Here is an 18,052-nt window from a genome sequence, read left to right as displayed (position 1 = left end):
GGTCCTTTGCAAAGCAGGGCATGAGCATTGCCCGTGCAGAAGTCCCATGCTGCCTGCATCCTGCCAGAGGCCCTCATCTTGCCCCCTTCAGCTCTCCTGTACTCCCTATCACTGCCCCTCAAGGTAGGTTCCCTGGGGTCATTGTCCTCTGTGAGCTGTGTCCTTGGAGGCCAGCAGTGTGGGGATGTGGGCTCCTGCCCTGACTCTGGTGGCCTTGGCCCAGACACCCCCTGCCCTGAGCCTCAGCCGTCTCGCGGAGATGAGGGCACAGGGTGGCAGGGTCCTCAGGCCCCCCGACTGCAGACACTCTGGCTCTGTCCTCCTCCTGGCAAACCTGACAGTTTCGGAGGGGGCATGAGATGACCTCGGCTGGGAAGAGCAGGGCAAGATGAGATGCGTTAGTCCTGCAATAAAGAGAAATCACTGTGCAGGGTGAGGGTGGGCACTCGCTCCGGGACTAGAGGATAGTGCATGGTCTCCCAGAAGCCAGGGTGTCTCTCCTGGCCTTACTGCTTATCTCCCAGGCCAGATGCACAGAGATCCCCGCAGTGTGGCCAGCACTGAGGGGTGGAAAATGGCCATGATGACAGGGCAGGGGGGACGTGACACCCCAACTCTGCCACTCACATAGGATCCATCCTGCTCTGAGCCTCAGTTTCCTCACCTGTAAAATGAGTGTGCTAAGGGTACAAGGATAGGATGCTGCCATCTCATCCAGCTGCTTCATCGCTGCGGGAAGCTGCCTCTTCCAGACCTTGCTTCCTGAGCTGCTGAGACCCAAGCTGGGTCTGAGTGCAACTCACGCAGCATTTCCGGAGGGCACCAGCGAGGCGCAGAGCCAGCCAGAAGCCAAATGAGTGAAACAGAGCAACTGACTGCAGGGAGCTTGGTGGAGGCAGCCAGTGAGGGGCATTGCAGGGCCAGCATGACAGTGCATGGAGAGAAGGGGAAAGATGAGCCCCGTGAAGGGATAGAGATTTGACAGGAAGGATGGGCAGAAGGATCCTCACCAAGCTAAGGACAGGTGCCATGTGCACTTCGGGGTCCTTTCACTGGCCCTTTTGCTCGCACCTGCTGCCCAGTAAAGGCAGTCCCCTGTCCTCTCCTATCTTCCCCCACCCTCAGGCTGTGCTGAGAGAAAAAGTGAGCCCCAGCACTCTGCCCCAGCAGACCTGAGTGCCCGCGCTCAGCGCTGTGGGCTCCTGATATCAGCAGCTTGTGCGTGATATGGGATCAGAGGCCAGCCTCCCACCGCCTGGGGAGGAGGCTCTGATAGCAGCAGTGCTCCCCATGTACTCCCCTCCTGGGAGAGGTATCTGGATCATCTGCCCCAAAACCCAGGCTCTGAGCCCTCAACAAATGCACCTTAGCCACTTGGAAAGAGCCTGCCCAAGGTCTAGGCAGTATCTGACAGACTGGGGGCTCAGTCAAAGCAAATTACAGCTGCCATTGCTGCTGCTCCAGCATCTGACCTTGACCAAGCACCTCTCTCCTTCTGGGCCTCAGTTTTCCCATCTGAAAGCAAAGGCATGGCCTGGAGGCAATGGGCACAACCGAAAAGCATCCATGCTCTGGAGGGAGTTCGTGGACCAGTCTGCCTTCTTGGGTTTATCCTGGCCATGCCACAACCATCCTGTGTCACCCGACAGCCTAAGAGGCTGCCAGAATGCTCTTGCCATGCTTGTATCAGCTGACAGCAACTGTGAAGAAAACGAGAGAAGTGAGTGGAAGAGACAGTGAAGGCTGGGAGCCATGCTCCTCCATCACCTCCTCTTGTCCTGTTGGGCCACCCTCACCATTAGACACTTGTCCTTTATCTGAGGGCCAGAGTCAGCCTCCCCAGAAGCTCTACCAGTTGTTCTGAATGGAGACAAAGCAACAGCTGAGGAGGGGCCCAGAAAAGTAGGACATTTTCTGATGCTCTCCACAGCGGCCCTGAGAAGCCCTAGAAGGTGCCACCACAGCTCTGAGCCTGGGGCCACATCCCTGCCCCGCTGGCCTCCCTCCCTGCCTCAGCACTTCAGCAGTGCAGCTCTCCCACCCCCAGTCCCCCACTCCTGGCTTAACCCCTGGGCCTTATGCAGAGACACCACCTGCTAGGGATCCTCCTTCCCAGTCTCCACTGAAACTCGGCTGGGGCCGAGCCCGGGTTGGCACCGGGTCCTGGCTGATAAAACATTTCACCCTCCCAGTGCTCAGGTAGACCTCCATTTAAAGGACCAGCATTTTCTAGAAGGTCATGGAGGGGCATTGGGTTCAGCCACCACATGAAAACCAGGGTGTGCTTCTCCGAACGTTGCATCTCGTTTCCCAGGCCAGGTGCACAGAAATCCCCTTGGTGTGGCTGCTGCTGTCGCTGGGGATAATCCCACCTGATGTGGCCCACCTGACACTCAGTTGCATCCCAGACCTGTGAGGTGGGTGTTGGTGTCTTTGCTGTCCACCCGAGGATCCCAAGGCTCAGAGAAGGAAGACAGCCACACAAAGCAGCATTCATGCCTGTTCACTCTGACCACCTCATTTTTATACCACCCCAGGACAACCTGGCAGCCCCCACCCCCAAGAACTGCTCAGCATACTAAATCCTGGCCTTCACGTGGGCTTTGAGGCAGGCAAGGGGGCCCTCTGTGCCCAGGAGCATGGCTTTGACTTGGCCCTAGGTTTCAGTTCCTGCTGTTCTTGTATTAATATACAAAACTGCAAAATTTCTATAGGATATTACATTTGTGGATGGTTTCGTGTTTGCTGTTTTGTGGAGATGGGGACTGAACAAAGGGGATACGTGGGGTCATAAAAAGCGTGAGAGTCCAAGACCATAAACTTGAGAGCCATAGGCCTGAACAACCTTGTGCATACAAGTGTTTGCCTTCCTTTGGACCAAATCCCCACCAATAGAGTGCCCCCATCAAAGGAAGAAGCGGGGGGCATCTGGGATCTGGGTGGCTCAGTCAGTTAAGTGTCCAACCCTTGATCTCAGCTCAGGTCATGATTTCCATGGTTCATGGAATTAAGCCCCACGTCCAACTCTGCACTGACAGCATGGACACTGCTTAGGATTTTCTCTCACTCTCTCTCTCTCTCTCTCTCTCTCTCTCTCTCTCTCTCTGCCTCCTCTCTGCCTCTCCCCTACTGTTTCTCTCTCTCAAAAAAAAAAAAAAAAACTTGAAAGGGAGAAGCTGAAGAGCCATTTTCAGAACTCTTGATGGGTATCTGCCAGTTTATCCTTCAGAAAGCCTAAGCTAATCCAGCACCATTCATTCTTTTTTCTAACTTGACTAGTATCACATTAGTTTTATTTACATCTCTAATAATGAGTTTCATATCTCTTTCCAGTGTGAGTCTGCTCATTGCAAGGACCCCTGACCCCAAATTGAGACCTGGGGACTCAGCATGGTCAGGGTTCATCATTTTAAAAAAATTTCTTTTAATGTTTATTTTTGAGAGAGAAAGGGACAGAATTCAAACAGGGAGGGACAGAGAGAGGGGGAGACAGAAGCAGAAGCAGAATCTGAGCTATCAGCACAAAGCCCCCTCGTAGGGGCTCAAACCCATGAACTGTGAGATCATGACCTGAGCCGAAGTCAAACGCCTAATTGACTGAGCCACCCAGGTGCCCCAGGGTTCATCATTTTAGAGGCAGAGTCCCTTTCCTGGTTCAGCTCTGCTTCCACCCAGGCTTGGGTGGGGGTTCACAGCACTATGCTCAGGAATGTGTCTGAACAGCCATGACCCTGTGGGAAAGCGAGAGGCTGGGCCGCACATCAGCTTCTGAGTGACATCTACCCGCTCCTCTTAGAGGACTGGCTGGGGACGGGCACTGCCTGGGAGTGCGGCCATCACTAGATGGTCATGGCCTTGGGGCTCGGTGGGTGCTGGGTGGGTGCTGCCGTCAGCACATCTGGGCTGGGCTCAGGGGTCCTGTTCTTTCCAACCCCTGGCCTCCTGTGGCTACTCTGGCCCTTCAGTCTGCTCATCCTGCCACTTACCACCCATCTCATCTTTCCCAGGGACCTCTATTTAAATGCCCACACTCTCCCTCTTGACAAGGGATGAAGGCCCAGTCTCCTTAGCTGTGCCAGAGGCCCTTTACCATCCCCCCTCTCCAGTCAATTCCTCAGTGCCTCACTCCTGCTGCTCATGCCTCTCTCCAGACACTACACTGGTGTGTGTGACCTGCTACCTCCATGCATGCCACTGAGAATTGTGGATGGGCCTCGTGAAAAGCCCAAGATCATTCATTCCGTCACTCACCCACTCCCTCCCTCCCTCTTGCCCTGCCCACACACCCGCCCTCCCTCCCTCATTCTCCTGATCTCACTGTCCCTCTGGGAGAGACTCTCCTTGCCCATCCCCATAGAACACACTGTGCTGGTCAGTAACCGCTGACCCAAGAATCTTCCCATCCCTGCCCGAACAACACAGCTCACAGCTTGGGAGCAGAACAAGTACATCCTCGTGTCCCCGGCCACTGGACCTGAACTTGGACCCTAAGAGCTGCTTACTAAGGTGTACTGCATAACAACGAGTTAAGTAGAGGTGTGGTTACCCACCTCTGCCCACCACACAGACAGATGCTCAGAAGTAGCCTAGTCATGCCTCTCATCAGTTCTTGCTTAGAGCACAGAAGGTCCCGTTCAGGCTGACCCGCAGCCAGTGTGTCCCCACACACCCCTCCCAGCGTACAATTGCAGCTGTTCTGACAGGTCGGTGGCTGACCAATCTGGTTGTTGGACATGTTGAACCTGGAAAGGTGACAGGAGATTGCATTGTAACTGAGAGACCAGGCTCTAAGCCAGACAGACCTGGATTCAGAAACGGCTCTGCCCCCTTGACAGCAGGGCCCTAAACTGGTGGCTTGGTGTCTCAGAACCTGCGTTTTCTCATTTCTCACTGTCTGCTGACCACCATGAGGCTCAGGATTCACACTGATCAAGCGAGGGGCCCAGACACTGACCCAGCATGTGTGGTCTCCTGACACTGGGTCATTTCTGCGCTGTAGTTGGGCTGGCTGTGGTGGTCAGAGGGAGAGCCCTCTCTGCCCCAAGCCTGGATGCTGGCCGCTAGCCCCCATGACCAGCAGGGACAGGGTTGCAGTGGACACTGCACCCCCAGCCTCCAACCCACCCAGGCCCCACGCTGCTGGCTGTCCTGGCACTGCCACCAGCTCAGGGCATGCTCAGAGCAGTAACTCAGCCGTGGCCACCCCCACGCACCCTGCCTGCCGTGGGAAGAACTCTATTCTGTCACAGTATACTTTTTTTTTTAATTTTGTATCTTGGGTTACAGATTTCCTTTACAAAAAAAAAAAAAGTTTTGTGCTGATTATTTCTGAAGAAAGGCATTTCAGAAACCCCTGGGAGTTACAGGTTCTGGGTTCTTTATTGTCCCGTGCCGTCTGTTAAAGCAGCAGCGGGGGCCAGGTGAGCTGCCCACCTACTCCACCCACTGCAGTGCACCCCCTCGGGGTCCCCATAGCCCCGCCTCCCTTTGGACACAGCCAGGGCTGGCAGTGGGCTGGGCTCCAAGGCACCCCGGACTCCCAGGAAGGGCACCTGGGCAGCTTTGTGAGAGGTGAGAGGGGTTGGCACAGAGGAGAGTGGGCACCAGCCTGGCCCACTCACAGAGGCCCCAGCAGCCTGGCATGAAGAAGGTAGCTGTAAAGTCAGACAGACTAGCTGGATGGCCTGGGGCATGACTTCACCTCTCTGGTCCTCAGCTACCTGTCTGTCCCTGGGGGGTGGTATAGTCCCTCGCCTGACAAGGCCATGGAGATGCTACAGCCAGCGTCTGGACAGAAAGACATTTGATAAATGAGAGGGGCCCGGCTACTGCAGGGGAGTTGGGTGGGGCCTGTGGGAAGATGACATGGGGCAGAAACAGGGCAGGGGAGTACGGCCTGGGGGGTCTTCAGGCAGGCTTTGAAGATAGGGTGGCATTGGGCTGGGGCTGGCTGGGGTGAGACCTCTGAGAAGGTAGGGGAGGTGTGAGGAGGTTTCAGGCTGTAAAGACACAGGCCCCGAGCATGAGCACTCAAGTGTCGCAGGGAACAGGGGGCAGCTGGGCATGGCTGGGCATGGGCAGAGAGCAAAGTGAGGCCGGCAGGAAAGTGTGGGTCAGTTTAGGCTGAGTCTGTGATTTAGGGAAAGGAGCCTGCCTTCATCCGGGGTCCCTGGTCTGCAACGAGAGCTGCTCCTCACAACAGCCCCCACCTCTCCACCCAGCACAGTCCACCCTGGCCTGTAAGGTGCAGCTTAGGGGACTGGTGCCCCACATGCAGGCGGGTGCCTGCAGGCCTTCTCCCCCAAAGTGCAGGCCAGGCCTCGTCCATCGAGCTGGTCTCCCCTTGCATCCCTTCCCCCTGACTCAGGAGGGCCTGTGCCTACCCTGGAAGGCTGGCCAGGAGCAGGAGCTGGCACCATCCAGTGCACTCTTTTGAGTGGCTCTATCTGCTTCTTCCTCCTGGGCCCAGGCCATGTAGGCCCCTTGGTGCTGTGCTGGTCGGTTAATAACCATGGCGACTCGTTTTCCTTCCACAGATGACTCTGGGGACGAAGACGACGAGACTGCCTCTCCAGCTGACAAGAGCGAGCTACACAGCACCATCAAGAGTCTCTCCTTGAAGTTGGACGACCTCAGCACGTGCAATGACCTCATCGCCAAGCACGGTGCCGCCCTCCAGCGCTCGCTGAGTGAGCTGGACAGCCTCAAAATCCCATACGAGAGCAGTGAGAAGCTGAAGGCTGTGAACGAACGGGCCACCCTCTTCCGCATCACCTCAAATGCTATGATCAATGTAAGTGCGCACTGGCATCACTGCCTTGGCCCAGGGCTCCCCAGAAGGGAGGCGGCTCCCCGACACCAGCACCACAGTCCCTGAGTGGGCGGCCGGGGTGCTTGACAAACCCTGACTCCGTTTCTTGGTGGCTTCAGGTCATTTCCCAAAGCAGGTCAGTTCCCAAAGAACTCCCTCCTGTGTTCTTTGTGATTGTCTGGTGGAAACCAGAGCGGGGGTTGGAATCTCGAGGCTTGCAGGTGATTCGGGCCTAGCTGAGGAAGCCCAGGGCCCGAGTTGAGCAGGTGGCTCTGCCCACACATTAGGGACACAGCTGCCACGTTGACCCACAACAACTGCTACTGCTCTTTCCCCTAGTTCACCATTCACATGTAACAGGATCAGGACCCAGTAACCACAGGGGCATGTACGCGGGTAGAAGACGGGCATTGGGGGTTCCTTTAACCAGAAGAGCTTAAAGATGAACCTGCCATCATGGGTCATACCAACCTGATAGTAGCCAAATGAGTAGCCACGGTCTGTAAATTAAGAGGCACAGCCTTGGGGGTCATTGCTTTCCATGGGTTTCTAGAAACCACATTGCTGTGACTGGGAGCTGGGAGGGTCTTTTCATAGTGGCAGAGAATATAATGCTTAACTGTGCTTCTGGGACCTTCTCCCTTCTGCCTGGTAAGTTTTTCCCTGAGATGTGTATGCTCTTCTAGGCCTCTCCCATGCAGACACAGGTCTCACTGCAATAGCCTCCTCCCAGGGACGGCCCCCAGGAGGAACACATCAGAACCAGGGTGGCATGTTGGCAAAGGGACCAGAAAGGGGAGATGTGGAGAAATGGAGGCCACCTCAGAGGAGGCGGCCCATGTCCAGAGAAGGTGGTTCAGGCAGACTATCAGGCTGGCCACAGACAATGGACAGTACTGGTGCCCAGCAAGCGCCAGATGGGGGATCCAGCTTCCAAATCAAGGGGTTCATACCAGAGCAGGGTCAGGAGTTGGGACTAGGCTGTACATCCAGGGCAGGGTGGGAAGGTGGAGGCTGGAGCCCACTGCAGGCCAAGACCCCTGGGCAAAAGAGACCCCGGGGCATCAGAGACTTGCCCCGAGCCTGATTCACTGGGACAATGGGCAGTCCATTTGGGGCGAGTAGACCACATCCACCACCCACACCCACCCTGCCACTGGAGCCACCCCTGGTGCAGGAGGAAGCCTTAGGAATCTATACCCTGGGGCCTGGGGCTGAGGACGTGCGCCCCTCTTCCCAGGCACAGCATCCACAGTGCTTGGCTCCCTGAGCTCAGCAAGTGCAGACCTTTGTCCACAGCGTTCAGGGGTATTTGGTGCTTGCCTGCTGAGAGGCTGCTGGGTCACAGCCGTGCTGCCGCCCTGCGGGTTAATCCCATCATTGGTCATACTGTCATCTTCCTGTGTTAACCCTCTCGGCCAGCTGGCCTCCTTAGAGCCCCCAGACTCTACGGGTCTGGGTCACTGCACTTCTTCCAGCGACAGGCACAGATATTAAGCATTTAATGATACGATGGTACATTTGTATTTCCCGTCCATCCTAGAAGCCATCCTCACGTGAGGCTTCCCTGGCTCTGCCTCTCCGCCTCCTGAGAGTGAAGCCGCTTTGTCTTGAGTAAGCAGTTTTGGCTTTTCCCAGATAATGAACTTCTCAACTGACGTCTTTAATAGCAATCTTTTATCAGGCATCAGAGACTTGTCTGTATTTAGGAAGCCATAAAAACAGTTTGCCATATAAGTGCATAATGAATTGTTTGGTGGGAAGCAAGCCCCTAGGGTTGATTACAGAAGACTGCAGTTCTGGCACCAGGAAAGTCGACCCAAGTGACCAAGAGCCGTACTCCCGGCTGGGCTCTGCCCACCTGCTAGCATGAAGCTGATGTGAGGACCTCTCCCATCTACCTCCATAGTGGGGGGTGCACACAGAAGTGTGGTGTTGGCCCCAACAGGCTGTGCTAATAGCCCAGGCTGGTACAGAGGCCCGTGTTTCTACTGGGGACCCTTCCTGATGCTTCCTGCCTCACCTGGCAGGAACCGAGTCAGCTCTGGGAGCGCAGTTTACACGGTTGTCAGACACCAAATGTCTAAATTCCCTTCCCACATAGAGAGGGATCAGCTGTGTCGCCTTCACTTTTCCCCAAAGTGGCCAGGAATCTGGAGTTGTTCAGCCTTCAGGAGAAAAGTCAGAGGGACAATTAAATCTCTTTCAAATTTGGGAAAGGGTACTGATATCACAAGCCCAGCTCCTAGCAGGGTGGAGAGAGCGCTCCCTGGACAATTCCTAAGACCCCAGGAACTGTGGTTACTGACACAGCCCATTCCTGTGCCATTGCTCCCAGGTGCAGTGAGACTTACCTCGAGTCAAGCATGGCCCCTTCTGTAAGTGTTTGAGGGAACAGGACACGCAGAGGAAGTTTCTGGATCAGGAAGGTTGAACAGTATCACAGTGTTCCACCTCTTTGTGCCTTTGCCTATGCTGTACCTTCTAGAAATTTCTCCACCCTTTAGATGCCTGGTAGATCCCTTTTCATCCTTCAGAACCCCACATGGATGTTACCATGGCCAGAAGACTTTCCAAGCTTCCTGTCAGGAAAGCCATTCCTCTGGCTTGAACCCCGTGGAACCTAGGGGCACTGCTGTGCCTCACTGAGCCCACTGTGCAGAGTTTCCCCTGTTACTCTACATCTCCCCCTCACCAGGCTTTGTGCCCCCAGATCTTTTTTTTTATTTTTTTAATGTTTATTTTTGAGAGAGATAGAGACAGAATGTGAGTGGGGGAGGAGCAGAAAGAGAGGGAGACACAGGATCCGTAGCAGGCTGCAAGCTCTGAGCTGTCAGCCCAGACCCTGACGTGTGGCTCAAACCCACACATCAGGAGATCATGACCTGAGCCCAAGTCGGACACTTAACCGACTGAGCCACCCAGGCATCCCTGTGCCCCCAGATCTCAAGTCACCTGTGTCCCCAACAGTAGCCCAGTGGGAACACCTAATATGTGATGTTCCAACCACAGTGGGTGTCATGTCAGAAAAGAAATTCTAAGTAGCAGCATCTCATGTTTGCCTGCTGTTCACCATTTACAAAGCCATTCTTGTTCCATTTCCCCACTTGAACAAGGTCAGTCAGAAAGTAGGCCCTGCACCCAGCCCTTGGCAGGCAGAACCATGTGTCACTGCCCCATGCCACCGTTGTCACTCCACCTTGCAGAGAAATGACCCAGCCTGGTCACAGAGAAATAGGAACAGTGCTTTATGAAATTAATTCATAACTAACTGCGTTTTTCACAGGAGGGCTATACTTAGCCCCAGCCTCCCTCCCTCTACTTGTGGTTTGGTTGCTAGGACTCAGAGATTGGCCCGCAGCACAGCAGTGAACTCAGGGCAACCCCTTCCACTCTTCTTATCACCTAGTGAAGCCGTGACCACATGGCTCATGCAGTTAGGAAAGTCCTGCCTGTTGGGAATTGAACCCAGACCTGAGCAGCTTCCCACTGAGCCTTCCCAGGGCTTGGGCCAGGCAGGGACTCCACCCGACCCCCAGAGCTCACAGTCCAGAGGACTCACATAGTGACACCCTGTCACATGTGGGTGCAACCTTCTCAAGGAGCTGCAGGGATAGCAGCTCACGTGCCCACTTTTGAAGGCCAAGTGTGTAGAAGGCCTGGCAAAGGGCTGGGGAGGTTCACGGTTGGCCGGAAGGTGAGCTCAAGCCCAGCTGACCACAGCCCACCAAGAGAGTGACCCTTGGGTGCTAATTATACATCCTGGGTGCCAGGGCACATCTTGCAAATGTAGTGGCCACAGAGTGGGGCCTGTACATGTGAGGAAAGTCACTCACAGGCAGGGAAGGGAAGTGTGAATAGTGGCCACATCTGTCTGTGGGGCCACAGCATCTGACGGACTTTTGTGCTGCAGCGTCTTGCCCATCCTTCTGCTGGGCTGGGCATCCTGTCAGAAGCCCCGGACCTTCCCCATCCAACACAGTGCCCGGAGTCCAGGAGCCTCAGCGAATGACTGAGAGCAAGCAGGTAGTGAGAATGCAGGAGCCGTGGTGGCATGGCGTCTTCCTGGCAGAACTCCCTGGTGGGGGATTTTGTGAGTCTGATCAAAGGCAGCTCAGCAGCCCCCTGCATGGATGACTGTTTGGGTAACTGGATTAGCCTGCCATCAGAGGAGCCTCACAGCACTGTTAAATGACTTTGGTTCTTAGATGGAGGAGTCTTGAACCTCAGTGCACCTGTTGTACAGCATCCCTCTTGGGAACCAAGATGTGCCTGGTGTACTAGCATTGAGCTGGTCACACGGTTTAAGGTGGAAAATGATTGAATTAATACATATTAGTAGCTCATGCTTTGGGTGTTAGTTTCCATAAAGTGAAAAGAATAAACTCCAGTTTCATTCTCTTTTCCTGTAAATTTATCTTTGCTGTAAAGCAGAGTGTCCTGGCTTGTAGGGCGGGCCTCCAGGAAGGTGGCAGCCTGCCCCAGTTTCTTCCCAGTACTTTGCTCCTCACAGTGGCCACTGAGGTTGGTGTCATCATGGCTTCCTTGTCATCAGCGTCATTTGTACTATTCAGGTGCCCCCTAAGGCCCAGAACAGTCATTTTGCCCAAGAGTGGCAGGCCTGGCTATTACATGAGCACTTGGAGTCACAGCCACTGGCCCCTGGGCAGTCCCCAGTGCTGGCTGTGGGGTCTGTGCACAAGGGCTGAAGTGCATCACCTGTCTCCAGGCCCAGCATACCTGGGCTTTCCTGGATGACCTGGGCTTCCCATGGGTTGCCCTTGAGCCCTGCATTCCAGCCTCATGGCCCCTGCCCCCTGCAGAAGAGACCCTCCAGGGAGCCAGCCTGGAGTGATGCGAGTGCCAGTCTCCCTTCCCTTGGCCTGTGGAAGCAGGCTCTATCGGCAGGTCCCAAACAATGGAGCCTGGCTGGGGAAATGGTGTTTCTGTGACTTGCATGCGGCCCACTTCCCTGCCATTGAGCCCTGGGAACCTCCTCATGCCACCAGCTCACAGCTCCTCCTCTGGGCCGTGGCAGCCACAGTCCAATTAGAAGGCACTGAGGGCTGTGTGGCAGGTGCCGGTGTCAACTTCCTCCAGTGCTGAGCCCCCTCGGTGGGCTGGCAGCCTCTGTTCCCTACTGGCTGCTCCTCCGGGCCCTCGCAGTGCGGAAGCTGCCCCCAAGCAAGGCAGACTGCTCCTGACACAGCCCCCACCCTTGAGTTGTGAGAAGCTCCTCAGAGTTCGTGACTCTTGTTGGGGCCCAGGACTTGGCTCCTCCAACCACGTGACCACCCCATGGCCCTTAGGAGCTATGAGTTCAGGTCAGCCTGACTCGCACCCACTGAGCACTTTGCAGCAGGGCGATGTGCAGCTGCTGGTGGACACTGAGGCACAAGAGGCCCTCCGTGATCCCTCCGTGATCCAGTCAGGCCCTGGTCTAGGCCCTGGGCACACAGGAAACAAAGCCCAGCTTCATAGAACCTGTATCCTCTCGGGAAGATGTAACCATGCAGATGATAGGGCATGTCAGAGGCGAAAAGATCTTCAGAGGAAACAGAATGGGCGGGTGGGGTGGGGTGGGAGGTCCCGGGCACTGACTGGCTGGAGGGGAGGGGAGCAGAACCTGGAGGGAGGTGGGGAAAGAGCCAGTTCTGGGTTTTCAGGCAGGTCTGGAGCAATGGGAGGCCGGGGTGAGTGCTGGCCATCATGGAGGAGAGGCCTGGGGAGACAGAGCCACTCACAGGAGACTTTGTGCGCTCATGGAGAACACTGTGCTTTCCACTCTGAATGAGCCCACAGCCAAGGACTATGATCTGACTCACATTTTAGCAAGAGCCCCCTGCTGCTTGGAGAATGAGCTACAGGCAAGGCAGGGGCAGGTGCTTAGAGCCCCTTTAGCAGGCCCCTGTTGTCCCCTGTGGTGGGTTGGTGGCTTAGACTGGAGGGGGCAGCGAGGAGCTGGCGTGGCTAGCCCGGCTGCTTTGTGTGTTGACGGTAGGGCCAGCAGATCAGATGTGAAGGGAGAGATCAGGGCTCTCAGGGAACTGCAAGGTGTGGGCATGCGCCACTAGAGGAATGGGTGGCCCTTGCTGTCTGACCCCCACCTCCACCCTCACAATGCTAGACATGGACTCAGTGGTCAGTCCCATGGATTCAGGTAGGATGCAGGAGGGCCTTTCCCAGAAACAAGTTTTGTGCAGCCAGCGAGTGAGCAGAGCCGGGCAGTGGGTGAACCCCACGGGAGACCAAAGACCAAAAGTGCCCAATGGGGACAGGAAGTGGTACTGACCAACAGAAGATGGTTACCCATCAGGCCTACCTCAAAGGGCCTGACGAGACAGCACACTCTGGGGCTCTCAGTTTACCGAGGAAGGAAGAGGCTCACGAGGGACACCCTTTGCTGCCTGCCGGAGAGCTGGCTGAGCAGGATGACGGTGTGGATCCTGACGGCAGGGACGCAGGAGAGCCTGTGGAGGGAGGCACTCAGCACATCCAGACTGGGAGGGAGTGGGCCCCCAACTCCAGTTGAAGGGAGCTGTAAGAGCAAACTGCAGGGCAGGCAGGGACAGGTGGGGGCAGACGGGGACAGGTGGGCAAGTAGGGCCAGGTGGGAGATGTATGCAGATATAGATGCAGCAACTCAGAGCACTCAGATTTGGGGCACCACAGAAATAAAGTCCCAGATCGGAACTATTTGTGCTGGAAATGCTCTGAGGCTTCTCTCAGCCTTGTTTGGAGACCACAGAGGGGTCCTTGCGCCCACCCAAACAGAGCAGTGGTGAGGGGAGCTGCCTTCCCTTGTCCTTCTGGGGCCCGTGGGCAGGTTCCTGTCCAGCTGACCACTATTCTGCTCCTGACAGCTTGCTCATTTGAGGCCTGGGGAGATGAATAAAAATAGATTCCATAACTGTTTAAAATCGGTTGGCAAACTGACGGCCAGATGGTGCTGGTTCCTGTGTGCAAGGGGTAAACTATTTTGAATGTGGAAAGGACTATTTTAAAGTTTGAATTGAAGTGAAAAGCTGCCTCCCCAATGCCATGAGTGAGCCACATCAAGGAGAAGCCATAACCGTCCCCTCGGTGTCTGGGAAGGGCTCGGCCCTGTGTGAGTCGCACGGTCTATTCTGAGTGCTGCATGAGGAGCGGGAACAGGCAGGTGGCTGGCCCAGCCCCCGCTGAGAGGCTTGGTTTCCAGGGGCCAGGACAGTGCTGAACACCCAGCATGGCATTTTGGCTGGTCCTGACCCAGGGGGACTCTACCCCCAAGCCCCAGGTTAGCCCAGCACTACTGTCCTGGCTCCAGAGGTCCCCACTCTTGGTCTTGGAGGCCTGAGATGGCTGTGTGTCTCCTGCTATAGTAGCCTCTGAGCCTTGCAGGCCTAGCGTGAACCTCGACATTTCCCCTACCTGCCTTTAGGATGTGTGTACTGAGGACAGCCTACTACTTCTTGGTGGGAGGCCGGGGGTGGTGGGGGGATGTTGTTGACCTCAGTGTGTCCCCAGGTGTGAGCTTCTGGACATGCAGAGTGGCTCAGAGAGACTGTGAGTCTGCACGACTTCCTCCTGTTTGCTACTTTTATGATGACAGGCCAGTTAGAGGCAAGACTACAGTCATGCTGGCCATGTGAGGACCAGTATGGTGGGGTAGATGGTGGGTGGGCAGCCTCAGCCCCAGCAGCATGGGGGGCAGATACCTGGGAGCCCCAAAGCCTGAGGGTGCCTGCAGGCCAGACATGGCAGTCAGACATCTGGCGGGTCCTGGCTGGCTGCAGGTGGAAATGCGGCCCTTTCTCCTGTCCTCCCTGCATCCATGGTTACCAGAATTTGCTGTCCGCTGGTGACTAGATACAGAGCCAGTCACCAAGCTGGCCCCTGTCAACCCAAGGAACCCACTCAGCCTAGAACTTCTGGGCATTTGCCCCATCTCCCCACCTCCTCCATGAGCCCAAGGGCCACCTGCCCCAGCGTCCAGCAGTCCCCTGGCTCCTTCCTCAAGCCCATATCTAGGAGGGCAGTGACTGCACAGGGGCCAGGCTTAAGCAGGGTCTCGGCTCTGCAGACCCTTCTGAGAGCTTGAGGGGCTGCCTGGGGCCACAGGCAGGACAGGCACAGGGCCCAGGCTGGCTGACCCCACGCCCTGCTCACCCGCCCATATTTGGGGAGCAGTGAGATCGTTGTCAGGATTAGGATTAGGGACGACAAAAGCGATTAGAGTTTGTCCTCCTTCCTCCTGGCCACAGCTGGACAAAGGTTTCTAGCTCAGAGACACGGCGTCCATCCCCCCGGATCCCTGTCAGGAGGACCGGCAGCAGCTCCCCTTGGAGCTCACACGGCTCAGGTGGGCAGGCCTCACAGCCCCCTTCACCAAGGCGAGGCTTCTGAGAAGGCAGAGCCCCTCGTGGGAAGGAATGGTCTACCGGCCCCCCAGCCTGTTGCTGAGCAGAGCTAGCCCCAGTTTGGGAGGCTGCCTTTTCTGTCCTGGGCTTTTTGGTTCTCACTCTGCTTTGGGGCAGCTCAGCAGGCTCCCCACCCTCCACACAGAGGTAGAACTGCATTGCCTGCAGGACCCCGCACCTCTTCATCTCGGGCACCCTCTCGACAGCCCTGAGGGTAGGAGGAAGGGGCAGGGCTTGGAGACTGGAACCTTGTTTCCACCCAGAGGGCAGTTACCCAATGGGCCATGAAATCAGGGACTCTGTACGAGTCTTGGGGTTCAGCCCTCTATTTTTCCCATGAGGACACCACGGCCCAAGAGGCCAGCCTCCTTGTTCTGTCCATTCCTCGTCCCTTGCTTCATTTAAGAGCATGTACGGTGTGGGAGGGGGCTTCGTGGTGGCCTAGGGCACCGCTCTTAAGGCTGGGCCCGAGCTCTCTGAGAGTTGTGGCAGAGAGGAAATGTGACCATGTTCAGGGTGTGGGTAAGCCAGGCCCCTCCCTGGGCCCTGGAAGCTGCCCCCAGCCGGCCCCCCAGCAGGCCCCAGGCCTAATCCAGCTTAGTGAATGCACAGTGCACAGACCAGCTCAGCATTCCAGGGCAGCTGGGCCAGGCCAGCACCTGTCTCCCTCTACGGCGTGGCTGGGATGGGGCCTGGAGAAGGTGGGCAGCGGCAGAGGAAACCTTGGGAGTTGAGGATGGACACCAGGTAGGCACATCAGGGTGGAAGGGGTGGATGAACTCCCCACAGCCTGTACAGTGACCGGGGCATTTCATTTATTGCAGATGAGCTAGGAGTCTGATGGGCCACATGTGAGTGGGGAAGGATGGGGCTCCGGGGGGTGAGTCTGGAGAGGATAGGAGGCCAGGTCTATAAGAGGCTGTCAGCTATTGCACAAAATACACCAAACATTCCATTTTCTCTTGGAAGAAAAGATGGTAGCTTCTAAAACATTTTGAGTTCGTGAACATCAGAACATCAGGGGTGGGAGATAGGGAGTCTAATTCATCTCTGCACTATGATCATCTCTCCCTCTTTGCTTTTGTAGCCAGAAAGCCCAAAGGCCACATAGAGTCCTCCGACGTGGATTTGTGGGAGGTAGTTATCATGACCTCTGGCTACTGTTTTATACTGTGGTTTGTGGCTCTTTTACCAGTCTTCTTTTAAATGCCATCAGTTACATGATATCAAAGTGCCCATCAGTGTCAAAGCCCAGTGACAGAGAGATGGCAACAGGAACTATAGAGGGCTACCGGGGAGTGACGGTGGCAGGTATGAAGGAGTGGTGCTGGTGGAGGGCAAGGGTGGAGGTAAGGGGCGTGGTGCCGCTGCCAGGCCAATCTGGGGAAGGGGGACAGGCAACATGCCACGGGGCAGAGCACCCACAGACCGAGAAGAACCCAGAAAACCTTGAAGCACCCATTGTGTGTCTTGCCCATAAAAAGGCCGTGTGTGGGGCGCCTGGGTGGCGCAGTCGGTTAAGCGTCCGACTTCAGCCAGGTCACGATCTCGCGGTCCGTGAGTTCGAGCCCCGCGTCGGGCTCTGGGCTGATGGCTCAGAGCCTGGAGCCTGTTTCCGATTCTGTGTCTCCCTCTCTCTCTGCCCCTCCCCCGTTCATGCTCTGTCTCTCTCTGTCCCAAAAATAAATAAACGTTGGAAAAAAAAAAAAAAAAGGCCGTGTGTGCGGCACAGCCTGGGCCTCTGTACCCTCACCCCAAGACATGCAGGCCTGGCTCTATGGGGGAAGCATGGCTCTGGGGCCCATCCTGCCTGTCCCTTGGGCAGCCCCTTCTCCCTGGGCCTCAGTCTCGGGACAGGGGACCCGGCAAGGGGCTTTCCTGGAGCGGTGTGCCCCATGCTTGTGCCCACCCAGGGAAACAAGGGTGCTCCTCCTCCAGCAGCACTGGGCCTCCTTCTGACATGCACGGTGCACCCGGCTCAGCAGGGCCTAGCAAGCTGCCAGGGCCAGTGGCAGAGTCGGCCGGCACCCCTGCAGTGTTAGGACTCCTTACTTGATCAGCAAACAGGTGGCAGGAACTGAGACTAGCTTGGCTGGACACCGTGGCTGAGCTTAAGGCTGTGGGGAGACAAGGAGGATGTGGGACAGGAGTCTCAAGGGAGTAACGTCTCAGGGTGGACTGAACTCTGGGGTGAGGACCTGGGTTCTGGGTCTCGGTCTGCTACCTCTTGCTGTGGGACCTCGGAGCCTCGGTTTCACCATCTTTGGAATGGGGTGGGGGGGGTCCCTACCCACCCATTTCATAGGACTCCAGGGGATACCCCACCCCCCACCCTCTACAACTACTTCTTATACTCACTGGTGCAGACCCAGCAAAGCGGTGCCTTCTACTTTGGCCTTTGGAATGGGTAGCCATGTGGCCTGAGGCCTGCAGTGGTGAGGGAGGAGCAGGGACCCAGGACAAGGACTGAAGCCTTGTGGGACCCTGGGTGGTGAAAGCTTGGCTCCAAGTCACAGGCCAGTCAGGTGTGGCCTCATCCCCAAATTGCATGACAGACCATGAATGCAGCTCCACACCAGTGGGGGAACCTCACAGATCCTTAATTTGCAAACTCAAAATAGCCCCGGATCTGCGGCTGCCCTGGGTGCAGCCTCTCCTGTCTCCAGAGCCTGTTAAATTTGTAAGGATTTAACTCCCGCCCCACCCTGTGCCAAGTCACCTGCCAGTATAAATCCCTGCCCCTTCTGGAGAAGCCGGTTACAGGGGCTTAGGTATGGCCAGGCAGGAACATTCTGGGGAGGGTGGGGAAGCCCCTGAATCTGAGGTGGACTGAATACACCTC

General features: G+C 56.3%; 1 protein-coding gene across 3 annotated transcripts in view; it reads left to right on the top strand.

Moving 5' to 3' along the window:
- The window catches only part of OSBP2 (oxysterol binding protein 2), a 181,364-nt gene that overhangs the window by 141,437 nt on the left and 21,875 nt on the right, over window positions 1-18,052 (top strand). For 2 of the 3 annotated variants that reach the window (XM_086682055.1, XM_086682056.1), the window contains one exon: window positions 6,537-6,793. In XM_086682055.1, the coding sequence (XP_086538181.1) occupies window positions 6,537-6,793 (257 nt within the window). Of the gene's footprint in view, window positions 1-6,536; window positions 6,794-15,824; window positions 15,958-18,052 lie in introns of those variants that run through there. The other variant, XM_086682057.1, reaches the window with a different exon arrangement.

Source organism: Puma concolor, chromosome D3 (genome assembly GCF_028749965.1).
Source record: "Puma concolor isolate L17-30 chromosome D3, mPumCon1.1.hap2, whole genome shotgun sequence".
NCBI classification, from domain to species: domain Eukaryota; kingdom Metazoa; phylum Chordata; class Mammalia; order Carnivora; family Felidae; genus Puma; species Puma concolor.
This window is presented reverse-complemented; position numbering and strand designations above follow the sequence as displayed.